Source organism: Brienomyrus brachyistius, chromosome 8 (genome assembly GCF_023856365.1).
Source record: "Brienomyrus brachyistius isolate T26 chromosome 8, BBRACH_0.4, whole genome shotgun sequence".
Classification (NCBI taxonomy): Eukaryota; Metazoa; Chordata; class Actinopteri; order Osteoglossiformes; family Mormyridae; genus Brienomyrus; species Brienomyrus brachyistius.
In genome coordinates, this window is record NC_064540.1 from 3,638,165 (window position 1) to 3,653,967 (window position 15,803).

The 15,803-nt window shown below is 41.7% G+C and overlaps 1 protein-coding gene across 1 annotated transcript in view; it reads left to right on the forward strand.

Moving 5' to 3' along the window:
- dock3 (dedicator of cytokinesis 3) overlaps positions 1-15,803 on the forward strand; it is a 184,712-nt gene that overhangs the window by 104,202 nt on the left and 64,707 nt on the right. The window contains 2 exon segments of the mRNA XM_049023708.1: positions 6,309-6,457; positions 13,622-13,706. Coding sequence (XP_048879665.1) covers positions 6,309-6,457; positions 13,622-13,706 — 234 coding nt within the window.

The window sequence follows — 15,803 nt, forward strand, 5'->3', positions numbered from 1 at the left end:
TGGGCTCAGAGATCTTTTTAGAGAAGGCACCTGAAATCCCGAGATTCATCCTCCGTGACATAGCAGTTTACTCACACTCTGACATATCACATTTCTTTGATGGATAGATACTGTGCATGATTTTTCAATAAAAAGTCTGCATTTACATTTTTTTTTTGCTGAGCTGTTTGCATCGTGACCTGAATTGATTCCTGTGGCTTATCCAGAATGGGCTTTGCAGATCTGGGAAATTTAGTATCTTTTCTAATGAGATTGTTGTTTCCAGTGTCCTCAGTTTAACCGGCAATGCTACGAAATCTCCTTACATTCGCAGGAGACTGATGTTTGCTGTTTCTGTTGTTGTTCGATCCTGTTGATGCTGTTTTTCAGTTTCCACAACGTCCAGTGTGTTTATTGTGAGGGCAATTCATGCAGATTTTTCCTTTCATGCAGATTTTTTCACTGAACAGCACAACTAGGGGACACAACTTTGCTTCTCAAGCTGCAAGAAAATACAGTCTGAGCACTCAGGTCATGGGCATTGACACTCAGTAAATATCAAATAATTTAACTGAAAACCACACAGGTCTCACAGCAATACGCCCTGTACTCCCTGGAACAACGTTCCAACCCCAGGCTCGCCTCCACCAGCCACCAGCAGGTACCCTGACCTTTCAAGTGACTGGCAGTTCATTTGAATTCAGCCATATCTGCTTTTCCAGTGGTCACAGTAAAAAGAAACAGGAATCCCATCTTAAAAGACTGGTTGCCTTTGACCTTCTATAATGTAAAACCAGTCTGAAGTGCAGGAAAACAGCTGAATTGTCTAAAAGCACAAGTGGCTTTATTTCACTTGCACTGAATGCCATTTGAAAAAAACACTTTGACTTTAACCTGGTGATATTTAGTGGGGTCATTGGGTAAACAGGCGTGTAACGAGATTTCAGTGCCAGAATGAGAATTCTAGTCATATCTTTTCTAATATTTTTGACCAGCTACAGCATGAAACTATTCACGATATGAATGGTATGCTTTAACAAAAAAAAAGTCACTATAGGAATACGTTTAATTAATAGAGAGTGACTCAGCTTTCAGCACTGCACTGTATACCATGATAGATTTTATGGATAAATGAGCCATTTCCAAACGTGGATGTGTGTTGTAGAGATTCTCATCAAATTGGACTAACCTTGCGATTACAATTTGACTGCATATTATTGTCCACTCAGACAACGAATCCACCCCTCCTCATTCGCAGCACAGTTCACTGAATCACAGAACCACATACTGGAAAACATTTTGGCTGACTCAACCATTAACTGCCAGCCAAATCTGCCCTCCTGCCCCGCCTGACTTGGCTGAGCGTGTGTTATTAGGGTCAAGATGTCATTGTGGATCTGGCACCTACAGAAAGATGAGCTTATCATTAACAGTCTAAGAGAGAGGGGTGGGCAGTCCCTCACTTTCAGACTGGTCTGTGTGGCGTCTGATCTTAGAGAACCGAACAGCGCACCAGAGATGAGTATCCTGTGATGGTTTTAAAAGGGTCGCCTTTGATTGAAAAATCATCTGATCTTCCAAAGCCGGCCTCCTCGGGCTGGCACCTTGGGGGTCCACGATGGGGGAGGCCTCCAGTTGCGTCTTTGTGGCAGCCTGCCCCCAGATGGAGTGCCATTCCGCGTCCCCTGTCAAAGGACTGAAACCAAAGCATTTATATTGCAGTGGCATTTTGTTGATGTAGCTTCCGGTGATCATAACCTCTGCTTTAGGGTAATTTAGTACAGTTTCACGCGATTCGGCGTGGCATGGTCGTCTTGCAGGTGGTGGTGTTTCCTAGCATTGCTAACCCCCAGGGTTAAATCCCACCTTCCTGGATAGGAACTCTGCAGGTTATCTTTCTTTGTTTTACACTGCAGGCACTGCCACCTCATGGACAAACAGTTTGGGTATTAATTATTGGGTTAGTATTAATGGCCAAGCGGTGATTGGGAAAGGATGTTTAGATTAGTCAGTAATAACCTGACATGGACTGAAAGAACAATTGGTTATTAAGACATTAATGTGATTTTAAAAGCAAAATTGACTTGTCAATTGACTTGGCATGTGAGAGGCCGTTATAAACATCAGGCAGCATATTTACATAAATCCAAAATCGTTTCACCCCTGTCTAGTTCTTATGAACAAATGTGGTTAATTTGAGTAATTAGCAAATGTACGAGTCAAATAAACCTCATTAAAATCTTTGACTGCAACTTGCATTTACCCTGATATGGTTAAAACTGATTGTAAAAAGAAGTATTTAATTAAACAAAACATAGATTAGAAGATTACTAGGATGTCTTCCACATCCTGTAACTCCTCAGTGGTTTCTTGTTCTCAAATTGTCTGTCCAAACAGTGATATTATTCCAGCTTGTATCCGTTCCTTCTTCAGGTGCTTTTACAGGTTCATTACTGGTTGTTGTCCTTTTATCTAGTTCCAGCCCCCCAACGTTACAGGCAGTAGGACTTTTCTCCATTAGCTGCACTAGGTGAATATGGGGTCTGTTGCTAAGTTATTATATAGACATCTTAGAAACAGTCAGTCGTGTGTTTGGAATGACCTCTGCATGGAGATGGAGCAGACGCTTTCTGAAATGTGCAGGCAAAACAATATCATGCCATTTTATGCCTGAGTGAGTCCAGAAAGGTCAGAACAGCCACATCTCCATCATCTTGGGTCCAGTTAGGAGCTCCGTTGAAAGTCAAATAGTCAAAAAAGTCTTCAGTGTCAGGCCACATCTACCTGTATCTCCAGGAACCTTTGTGTACCCTGTTATGAAATTAAAATGTAATGCTTTTGAGATATGCTTCTTTGATTATGCAGTTTAATTCTTGAGAATGCTTGAATGAAAAAGACTGCCATACCGACTCTATATGGTAATAAATACAAACACAAATCACAATTTGTTTCCACTGCCTATACAAAAATCCAGATATGTATGAGAACAACTGTTTTATTGCATTTGCGGTTGGATTTAGTAGTATTGCTTCTTCTTGTACATGTTATTGCTTGAAGTGTGAGACAGTCCCTCTACTCCAGTCTTTGCTGGGAGGCACCTGAATCAGTTCAATAAAAAGGTATATCAGAAATTATGGAACTTTGGACGAGATGAATGAAGGTTTCAGTCTCATGCGATGCACTTCTAGCATCAACTATAAGGTGAATGGCGCCAGTGAAATGTTTTGTGCGATTTTAAGCTACATAAATTGGATTAAATTGACCGCTGGATAATAACAGTATGATGTAAAAAACAGATATATCTTTTATGGGAAAAGACATTTGTCCTTGGCATGAAAATGCTCGCCACTTCCAGTAATGTCTAATATGCCCCTCAAACGTAAATATGCTGGAGTAAAAATTCTGTCTGTGGGTGAGTTCTGTACAGGTGGGTGTGGTTTATGATGTAAAATTGCAGGCTAAGTGGCTCAGCTGATTTTCTTGGCTGCACTGACGCACAGTGGTCATGAAGCACCAGGATGATATTGTCACCGTCCATCCCCAAGGTTGTACAGCTCGCCTATCAGCACCAGAATCACCGTGCACAGTCAGTGAGAAAAACAGGCTACGTCACTGAAGGTCTTCCCCCGCCAGCCCGCCACTAACTCCACAGATCGACAGCGAAGATTCGGAGCCTGTAGAAAGAGCAGGGCGTGCTACGCTAATCGTACGCCATCATCCATCTCACACAGCCTTCATGACACTCCTTCAGTGTCTGAAGATTAAACTGTTCGTCCCATTTGCATGGTGCTATGTGTGGTAAACATGCATGTTTTTTGTAAAAGCATTTAGTGCATTTGTCTGAAGCAGATGACTGTAATTACTTTTCCTTTGTCATACAAAATGGATTAGACAAAACGGAGCATAAGTAGCAGTGAACTTCAGCAAAACTAACGTCAACACTGCAGAAAGTGTCACACAATATAGGAAAAGACTGGGATGTGACTTTGGGAAAGGCTGGAATGTGTGAGATTCTTATTCACATCACAACTTATTCTCGTGATCAGCAGCTGAATACCCTGGAAATCTAGAGTTAACAGAATAAAATTCAAGTTGCTGGGTGGATTGGAGTTGTGTTACTCACCCTGTTGAAATATTCGCTAAGATGAACGCTAACGGTAAAGTAAAAAAAAAAAAAAGATATTTAATAAAATATATTTTCCATTTTATCCAAAACTCATTATTCCTTTGATACTATTTTTGATTACATTGATCTGTAATTGAAGAGTCATCAGATTAGGACTTAAAGCTATTTTATAGGTAACCTAAAGTTATCCAAAATAAAAATTTCAGTGTGAATCTGTAACAGATTAAATGCTTTTCATTGTAAGGTACGACAAAATCATGGTTTAACCCATTATCATATTAATGCTGTACATGGACCACATGCGCTGGATTGATACAGGATTATGCAAATTAAATAATGGTGTTCAAAATACTTTTTCTCTTACCTAAATTTTTTAAGCTGTACTTTATGTATTTATCAGACGCATTCATACGAAATTACATAAATTTCACGAAAGCCGGTACAGCTAGTCCCTGGAACTGTTGGAGGTTAAGGACCTTGTTCTAGTGACATCATTCTGCCAACCATAGCGTTTGAGGTGGTGAACTTCCAACACCAGGCCTAAATCACTGAGTCGGTCGCCAAACACCTGTTCAGAGAAGCCGGCCTCCTTGGAGACCTTGGGAGGGGCGCTGGAAGGGGACTTCATTGTTCTGAGGGGGATTTTAATTCCCACGTGGGGAATGACAGTGAAACCTGGAAGGCTGTGCTTGGGAGGAGTGGCCTGCCCAGTCGGAATCCGAGCGGCGATCAGCTATTGGATTCTGTGCTTATCACAGTTTGCCCATAACCAACACCATGTTTGAACATAAGAGTTAATGGCACCAGATCACCCTGGGCTGCAGCTCTACGATCAATTTTGTAATTGCATCATCGGATCTGCTTCCGCATGTTTTGGTGAAGGGAGAAGCTAAGCTGTCAGTTGATCTCCTTCTGGTGGTGAGCTGGACCTGGTGGCAGGGGAAGATGCTGAATAGACCTGGTACACCCAAACACATAGTGAGGGATCTTTAACTCACACCTGTGGCAGAACTTCTCTTGCATCCCGAGAGATCCCGGGGGATATTAAGCCTGAATGGTCGCGGTTCCTGGACTCTTTTGCTGAGGCAGTGGTGCGGAGCTGTGACCGTAAGGTTGTTGATGCCTGCCGTGGTGGCAATCCCTACACCCGGTGGTGGACACCAGCGGTAAAGGGAGCTGTCAGGCTGAAGAAGGAGGCCTTCGAAGCTATATTAGTGTGTGGGACTCCCGCAGCAGCTGACGACTACCGGCAGGCCCAGCGGAAAGTGGCTTTGGCGGTTCTGACAAACCGTCAGGCGATCCTGGAGGGGGGAAGCATGGCTTTACCCATGGTGTTTAGAGCAGGGATGGAGAACTGTTGACATCAAATGGGGATATAGTCAGGCGATGGAAAGAGGAGCTCAGACATTCAGGAGGGGCTTAAAGGACAGCCGCTGTTCCTCTGCATTGAAAAGAGCCAGTTGAAGTGGTTCAGGTATCTATCTAGAATGTCTCCTGGACGGCTCCCTGGGGAGGTGTTTTGGTCATGTCCAACTGGGTGGAGATCCTGGGGCAGACCCAGGACACGCTGGGCATCCGTGCTTAGACTGCTGCCCCCACCACCTCACCCCCAATAAGGGGCAGATGATGGATGGATGGATGGATGGATGGATGGATGGAAATTTTAAAAAAGGAAAATCTTTGCCTGACTATGGGATTTTACAGTGAGATAGCTGGTCAATTCTGGGACTCCATTCAATCTAAAATCCCATAGTCATTCAGCACTATGCTACCTGCTACCTGCTTGTAAAGCTGCCCCTGCAGGCCATGGGCTCCTCAGCAGTTTGGCCCGTAGACCAGTCACTCCTCGTTCTTTAGCATAGTTCAAGCGTTGCATCACCTGACTATAATTCCAGGTCTTTTAGGGTGAGAGCTGCTGGAGTTTCTTCATTTTTCCAGCATTTCCTGGATTTGCCATGCTGTCACTAACTTAAATTTCCTGGCATGCGCTAATACCTTTGTTCACTGCCACACGCGAGGGGCTTCAGGCCACTGTTAGTGAGATGAAGGGTTCTCAGCCATGTTGGGTCAGTGACCTGAATCAACAACAGCTGTGGACCTGGCCGTCAATGTTAGCGAGGCCCGGCGATTAGCGCCGAGCTGCAGCGCGGTCCTGCCTCCCTCAATCTCTAAGATGACGTTCTTGTTTTTTGCGCCCCCACAGAAGCACAAGGTGGACCTTTTCTACAAGCTACGTCACGTGATGAACGAGCTGATCGACCTGCGGAGGCAGATGCTGTCCGGTCACCTGACGCAAGACCAGATCCGTGACGTCAAGCGGCATATTACAGTCCGGTTGGACTGGGGCAACGAGTGAGTCCCTTTCCTATAAGTGTGCATGAATCCTCTTACTATTTCTGTGTTTTTCATTGCACCCATGTGAGAGGAGATTCTCAGTAAACTCCCTCTGACTCTGAATCCTGGCACTTCCTGTCTAGGGTCCAAATGGGTCCCTCCCCCATTTGTGGACTTTTCTGAACCCTCTCACAGAGCAGTTGTCTCACAATACATATTTTTTATAATTCCTTTTTTTATCATTCCTTTCCCTTATCTTTCTTTTCTTCCCTCTTCTCTTGTCAAACCTGACGTGGCAGAAACTGATGCGTTTTGCCCCCGTAGGCACACAGTTGGACACGGCAGCGTGTGGCCGCTTTTCCGCTAGGCCGACCTTCCCGCAACCGGGTCCCCAGGGGAATCTAGGTGGATGGGGTGGTTTACTGGGTGAGAAATGGGATTTTACACTATTTGACACACCGAGGTGCTCCACCTGCCTACTTGCCAGTCCTGTGAGGGCTACATGTTTCTCTAAGGTGGCATCTTCTAATTCTCAGCCCATTAACACACCAAGGACGTGCTGGGTTAGCAGGTGTTCGACGACAGTCCCCATGCTTTTTAAACATGACTTATGTTTCGGTCAGTGCTTCTTTTGCCCCTGCTGTCCTGTTACCGCACTTGCGATTAAAAATGATGTCACTGATTTAGATCTCTTAATCGAGACACTTAATCCCCAGGCTGACCATGTCAGATGGCCACCATTTTCCTATAATTTTTGATTGCCTCCTTCTTGTACATAACCTATTGCCTCCACATTTCTGGTCATTAACGCCTGGCAATTGCGTCGAATACTTTGGTAATTGGCCTGGACCCCAGAGTAGAGTGAGGAAGCCTCTTGGCTTAAGACACTAAGAGGCACAGACACACTATGAGGAGATAACAGCAGGACTCCAGCCAAATTTGTGCCCGATTATTCCTATTTTACCCGTAACCGCTGGCATTGCCACACACGCCACTGACGCTCGGTTAGCTGCACCCCTGTCAGTTAATTAGACATCCATGTCAAATGAATGCGAAACAAATTAACCTGTTCTCAGAACAGTATATGGAAACAAAAGGAGTAATTGTGTATTTTGGAAGAAAGTAGCATTTGTTGGTTGTCATTATTTTGCTTAGCTCTCACTAACCGCTGCTGTTTTAAGAGTATTTATGGCTGCTGCCATAGCCTCTCTCGCTCCGGGGCCCCGAGTTTAATTGCCGCTCAATTTCCCTGTCTTTTCCCTGGGTAATTGCTAGCACACCCTTGGAGCAACTCCTTCTGTTTCTGTACTCCCCCCAAAAAGTTGCTGGCCAGACACAGACAAAGAGAACAAGAGAAATCAGCTATTGCTCCTCCCCCCAGCCGAAGGAATTCTTAAGTTGAGGCTCAATAAAATCTTGCCAACTTAGGCTAATTATTTTGCAAAAACTATACGGTACTGGGGATTGTCGAGGGAAACAGAGCTGCAGTGGAAATAGAATGATGGCAGATCCGGATAGCTGCGGATGTCTGCATGACATGTGGAATAACTTTTATTTGTGTGAGGTCCTGCAGGAGATTCTGGTCCCAGGGACCCGCAGTATACAAAGCAATTTGCGTTTACTGCAGGAACCCAGCTTGGACGGTCTGTCGGTTCCCAGTGTGCTGAAATTTTAATACGAACGATAGGCTGCCCTGTTTTTTTTTCTCAAGCGATGGATCATCTGAAGTTTCGAGGTTCAAGTCTCACATTTTCTGCTTCCTCTCCCAGGGGAAGAAATCCAAACTAAACAAAACCGAAGCATCTTGTGAATTAGGGGAAAATCAAAACATGTTGGCCGCCGCGAGGAATTTTTGACAGAGATATTCTGTTTCTGAGTCAGCGACACCGGATCTGGCAGCTAATGGGACGTGTCAGAACTTTCCAGAGTTTCTGTGGAAACGGACCCATGTTGGCCTGAAACTGTTATAAGCGCCTTTCACATCCCAAAATGGTCAGAATGTTGGTGTGATTTCAAACATGTTTTTGTGAGTAAATATCATTATTGTTGTTGCACTTCAGTGGTAATTATCTATCAATATATTACATTTAACACATTGACTTACAACATACAGACCTACAAAGAGACGTAAGCAAATCAGCATGCAGCAAATTTAATCTAAGAGCACTTTTTTCTAACACAAGCTGTTAGTGTTATAAATAGTAAAAAGTATATTAAATTAAAAAAAATAATTCTTGAAATTTAGTAACATTAAGGCTATGGACGAATAAACATGGACTTCAAATACCAGATTGTCTCTTGGAATAAGTCAAGTAGGGTTTATTGTCATACCGTCCATATTAGGGCTGGGTGATATGACCTCAAGTCATTATCACCATGAATCAACATTTCACCTCGATTACGATTAATGGACAATTATTTTGTTTTTTTGGTTGTTGTTTTTTTGCCCTCATATTTCATTGATAAGGTTTGTACTGTAAACATGCTCAACTGTTAAAGCTGGGGTATTTTTTTCTAAAGAAAGGCTGGAAATCTTTATGATTTTAAAATAATGGAAGGAAACAGACAGACATTTATGGTTGTTCATTGAATATTTTGATCAACTGAAATCAAAGCAGAAATCTCTTGAAATGAAAACATCTTATGAACATGGTCACAAGTTCCCTAAAAAAGTAAATAAACAGTTTACATTACTTGCAAACAAGACCTTTTATAGTGATCACGTATGTCAGGGTGAAATTGATGACTACAAGTGGATGATCAGTGCACCGGATTTTTTTCCTTCTTCTTTATGTCTTAGCCAGATATCCATCTAATTTACATTTGAGTATTTTATTACATGAAAATAAGGTAATAAAACGGACATTCACTATTTACTGAATTTTATTGACTCTTTCAAAATACAATGCAGCTGTTTCAAATGCTTTTCAAATTACAGTACTGTGCAAATTAAATGAATGAACTGTATAATTCAAATATGCTATAATACAGTACAGTACTGTACATAAAATATAGCTTATTGTAGTTTAGTTTTTGGCAGTTTATCATAAATTTTGATGAGTCTATATTAATAATAGACAGAAAATGACTTTATTTTTCCCATCATGTTTTCTGTACACGCAACATTAGCCTCAGGTAGCTAGCCAGAAGCAGACACATTTCTGCAAGGCAAAGTATGCAAGTACAAAAAGAATTAGCATAGCTGTAATTTTTTCCATATATTGTTATGTATAAAAAGTCCCAAACATATATTGTTATGTATAAAAAGTCCCAAACTGAACACTGTAAGCGGACTACTTGATTACTATAAGCAAATTATATAAACAGTATTTGTACAGGAATGAAGATTTTTGATCTATATATGCAGATGATCACTATAACCATGATCGCTATAAGCGGTTTCCACTGTATTTTAAATATTGTTAGTGTTGAAACCGATTGAAGATATTACCTTTGGAATCTGAAATTGTTTTTTTTTTTTTTTTTTACAATGTTTACATTTGACCTTTTTTTGTTTGGTGTCGTCTTCATTAAAGCCACAATGTGTCTAAATGATGGACACACCATTTTTCTTTGGTACAAGCTGCTCGAGCCGCACAGTTGGCTCAGAGTTTTCCTCCATGTTGCTTCCATGTCACAGACTGGATGGGGCGGAGTCATGTGACCACACACACTGTAGTATGTTTTTAAGTGGACAGTACATGAACACACACTGGCGATAATTTTAACAGAATTTTTTTAAGTATTACCAGCATTTTTTAAAAAATGAAGAGATCGACATGGGCATGATTACATCGATTAGAGGTTCTGAATGTCGGTTTTGATTCATTTTTGATTAATTGCTCAGCCCTAATCCATATACACATATACGGTGACAGGAATTAATATTTTCCCAGGACCGTGGTGGAACATACAAACACCAACATGCAAAAGTAACCAGGGGAGGGTTTTAACGTTGCCAGGACAGTGCAAAGTGGGGGCGGGACACGGGTTTGTATACATAGTGCAATATGTATGCAAATAATAATTAATAGAGTAGTAGTGTCATGGAGTGGAATGAATATAGTGAAATATAAATAAAAAAATTAATAAATAAATAAATGCAGAACAAATGGCAGACTAGCAGCTGTTTTTAACAGACTAGCAGAAATAAGTATTATAAATTATTCTGTGGTGACTTGCACACAACCAGTATCAGTTTGAATATGACTGTGTGATTTCCTAGCTAAGATCTCACCGTATACAGTTTATTTTGCAAAAGAGCAAAAGATGCTGCATTTTTGGTTTCTCCTGTACTCTCACGTTTACCCCTGTCCCATGTCTATGCACCTGTGATCTGATGAGCGCATTTCTCTGAGTTTATTGCACACACACAAAAAAAAATTTAAAATGCAGAATTAAGATAAATTCCTAAAAGAGTTTATTAATCCAGGACCCCAGGACATAGTAACTGTGGCAGTTTGATAACTGATAATCATATAATTGGATAAAATTATCCAATTACTGGTGAAGGATCCCTGCCCTTTAGCTTCCAATGACCAGCGGAAAAGATACTGTGGCCCAGTATGACTCTGATGGTAACATTTGTGGCTTGACAAATTACTTTATTAATGTTGTTTCACCTTTAAGCATCTCTGCCTTTTGGCTGCTATTTTTATCTGACTTTTTCATAATATCCTCATTCATATACTGGTACGGATAAGTGATGCGGATTGTTGGAAAAGATTTTGAAAAATATCACCTCCAAACAGAAATGTTGGTAGTAATCATAAATCCTCCTTCACGTTACTTTTATTGTAAACCTCATCACCTATGAGAGAACGAACAATGATGTTCAAGTACCAATTTAGACTTTAATATAATTAAGGAATGATGTCTTACAAAAGAGTGAAAAATTTCATTGCCATGCATTTAGGGTATCAGTTTCAACTGTCCTTTGCTTCTTCAGAAGCTTCAGAAAACTGGTTAACAGACAGGAAACTACTCACTGTTGTCACAGTTATTAGAGGCACAATGTCGCAGTGGGCCTGCGTTCATAGTGGGGTACCGCAGGGTTCAATTTTAGGACCACTGTTGTTCCTAATTTGCATGAATGATATTGACACCAATACATACAGTGAACTGGTTAAATTTGCAGATGACACCATGGTGGGTGGTGCAGCAGATACTGAACTAGCAGCACAGAGGCTACAACGGGATCTTGATTTAATTAGCGACTGGGCTGATACCAGGCAGATGAAATTTAACGTAGATAAATGTAAGGTAATCCATGCCTGGAGCAGAAATATAAAGTACAGATATTTTATGGGTTCCACTGAAATAAAGGTAGCTGATTATGAGAAAGACCTCGGTGTGTATGTTGATGCTTCCATGTCCCACTTTTGCCAGTGGAAGCAATTAACAAGGCCAGTAGGATGTTGGGTTACATCTCTAGGTGTGTGGAGTGTAATTCAAGGGAGGTGATGCTACGATTATATAATTCCTTGGTAAGACTCCACTTAGAATATTGTGTGCAGGTTTGGCCACCATACCTGAAGAAGGACATTGCTGCCTTGGAAAAGGTGCAACGTAGGGCTACGAGAATGATTCCCGGTCTTAGAGGAATGTCTTATGAGGAGAGGTTAGTGGAACAGAATCTGTTCAGCCTTGAGCAAAGGAGACTAAGGGGGGACATGATGCAGGTGTATAAGATTCTAACAGGTCTGGATGCTGTTCAGCCAAACTGCTACTTCAATATTAGTTTAAATATTAGAACTCGTGGCCATAAGTGGAAATTAGCAGGAGAGCATTTTAAAATGAATTTGAGGAAGCACTTCTTTACACAGCATGTAGTTAGAGTATGGAATAGTCTTCCTGCTAGTGTAGCGCAAGCTAAAACCCTGGGTTCCTGAAAATCAGAGCTAAATAAGATTTTAACAACTCTGAGCTATTAGTTAAGTTGTCCCCAATTTGAGCTTGATGGGCCAAATGGCTTCCTCTCGTTTGTAACTTTCTTATGTTCTTATGTTTAATGTGTTTTATGTATGATGTGCAATTTGCTAAATTACTGATACTCTGTTTGTGTAACCAAGACAATCATATTTGTTTTCAATGCTGCCCCAGTTTAGGTAATCCTTTGATAACGATTGAATAGTAGTATTTTTTTGTTGTATTTCAAACCACATTTAAAAATATGATAAAGTCATATACTGTATATGTTTAGTTTTTTTCTGCACACTAATCCCTGTAGGTGCCAAAACTACACACTCAGAGCATGTACTAATATGTTTGGAGAAGGTGACACAGTTACTTGAGCTGGACTTGGAACTAAATTTATTTTGAAATTGCAAAAAAGAAAAAAAAAAACATTTGTTTTGCATCTGTCAATATTGACACTATTTGCTTTTTTACTGAGAAACTGCATATCCTTTTGAAATGGTTTTGTACATTATGTTATTTTCCCTGGTGTAGGGCTGAGCGAAGCATTTTCCTTTAAAAACAGCAAAGCAGCTCAGAATACAGGAACTTTTATTTTATCCAGTTTGTGCCAGTTTGCATGACTTAGAGAGCAGCCCTCTGCAAGAGTGCAAGCTGTATGCTTGGGGGGGATTTAGTCATGTTTTCTGGACTGCAACAGTTTTTCGGAGGATGAAGTGGGATCGAACATGAAAGTCTTCACAATGTTTGGTGACTGATGACGTGCGACTTGCTGCAGAAGCATTTAAATACGGAGCCGCCAATGGACATCTGCTTCCTTTGGCTTTGGAAGCTGGCTCCGCCCACCCCCATCCTCACTGTTCCCACCCAGGCCTCACCAGCTTGTGAAAGCTTTTGCACGATGTTAAACAATATAGATAAGTCTTGCGGGAAGAAAGCCTTGAGGTTCACAAGCCACAGATGTACGGGTCTGAGAGGCACCGCGGTGTTGCTGCTGGCCCGGGGGCCTCGCATGACCCAAATCGCCGTGCAGAGGTCCAGTGATGGTGGCCGAGTGCTATAACCAGCTGACAAGTAACAGGCGGTGTTTGTGTGACCCATTGGGTATAGAGCTTTTCTGGCAGTTGGATACTATATAAGCTTAACCGACACTTGCCAGTTGCTCCTGTGGGATATTTTGTTCTTACTGCGCCCGGATAAAAATGTGCGTCTTCTGCTCTTTCTGTTCCTCTCTGTTTGTCACTCACTCCTTGTCGTCCCTGACAGGCACCTGGGCTTGGATCTTGTGCCAAGAAAGGACTTTGAGATGGTGGATGCCGATCAGATCAGCGTTTCCGACCTCTACAAAATGGTAAGAGGATGTCAGGGTCCCATCAAAAAAGATCCTGTGTGTTTACTTTCTGTTAAGCATTCTGACAGGTATTTTGGAGTAAATAAAACATGGATGGCAGTGGATTCAGCATGTTCTGTAGGCATAATATAAATAGGCCTGACTATTGGTTTGTTTTGTGCATGTAATTGTCTAGTAAAATGTCATGGTATCATTGGCATTTGTGTGTGTGTTTCCTGTGTTTGTCCTGTAATATAACTAAAATGTTAATTGTGGAATGTGAATTAATACTGGATTCCGGTTTGGTAAATTGCTTTGCATATCCTAGGTAACAACAGTCATTTGAATTTGTTGAGTGAAAAGCATCAAATGGTCAAGTCAAATGGGCTTTTTTGTTATACCATCCATATACAGGTAAACAGTGGCCCCCCAGGTGTGACATATAACAGCAGTGGTGGGGAGGGTTTCACAATACTTTGAGTGTAAAAACAGAGGCAGAGCAGAGGGGTTTATGTACATAGTTCAGGCAAAATCTCACCAATAGCAAATACACCTGCTGATTCTGGACAGCATTATACGTGGAACCTCCTCCTCAAACCCCAGCACACATTTTTACCACATCACAGGTCTGTGTGGGACTGTGTCGCTCCTTTCCTGACGCCCTCTCCGACGCTCAAGGGCAGACATGCATTCCTTCATACCTTCCGAAGCTGCCTGCCATCCTTACATAATGCAGCAGAATCGGGGATCAGTGCGTTTCCCGGCAGCAACTCACAGGTCACAGTTTGGAATGATGGGAAGGGGGGCGGAGGCAGGAGCAAAGATAAAGGAAATAGATGGATCACCGCAACCAAACCGGCGCTAACGTAAAATCCCAATGAAAAAAATAAAAAACTATCCCCTAAGGCTTTAGCGTTGCTAAGTGACTGACTCTCTGTACAGGCTCAGGGGGAAAAATGTGTCAACTGTTTTTCCAACTCGACGGGTATGGATGTATACACTTAGAAGATGTACTATGAACAGAACATATTTGTTTTGTGGTTTCATGTTTTTTTTTTTTATCTAGGTGAAGCTGTAAGGAAGGAGGAGTCAAATCAATGCTATTAAATTATGTCTTTATATCAGTGACTTATATCAGTTGTCCTCTAGTCCAGACATTAGTTGCTAATGGAGTAGCATGTAGCGTAGCATGCTAAATACCATTCTTAGGTGCATGATTTGCTAATGTAGCTAAAGGTTGACATTTGCATCATAAATGTGAAATATTGCATCCATCCATCTTCTAGCTGGTCAGTATTGTGGGGGCGGCTGGAGCCTCTCGCAGGACGCGTGGAGCACAAGGCTAGGACACACACACCCTCAATGGGCTGTTAGCTCCTTGCGGGGCACATACACACTCCCACACACACCATCATGCTCTCTGGTTAATTCAGACGTACCAGTACTGCGTGTTTTTTGGACGGTGGGAGGATACTGGAGATCTGGGAGGAAACCTGTGTGTCACGAGGAGCACATGCAGACTCCGAAGACACAAAGCGAAGGCAGGATTCAAACCTGCAACACCGTAGGTGTGAGCCTTAGTGTCACCCCTGAAATATCTATAATGATGATAACTAGATACAACGAGGGATTTTTATTTGGTGATGCTGCTAGTATTCTGTGTTTTTTTTTATGGGAAATTTAGTCTTTGGCTATTTTCAGCGCATGACACGTGGCATGTTCATCATATATCACTGTTTTTCCTGATCTCTGTGTTTCATAAAGTTTGAATAAGGAATTATATCTACAGATTTCTACTTATCAGTTAATGGTTAATGGGGGTCTGTGTGTTTATTAATAGACACTGTGATATTTCTGAATATGGGTTTTATTTAAGAGGGTTCCTGTTCAGGGTTTATCGCTGCGACAGTAAATGCCCTGCACAGCCCCAATGATCATGACCAGCATAAGCAGTTGGAAAAGGAATGGATAGATTTTAGTTACAGTACTTCTATAGGAAGCATTCAGCAGTTTTAAGGTAGCTCTTTTTTATTAATTACCCTAACAGTTTTAAGGTAGCTCTTTTTTATTAATTACCCTAACAGTTTTAAGGTAGCTCTTTTTTTATTAATTACCCTA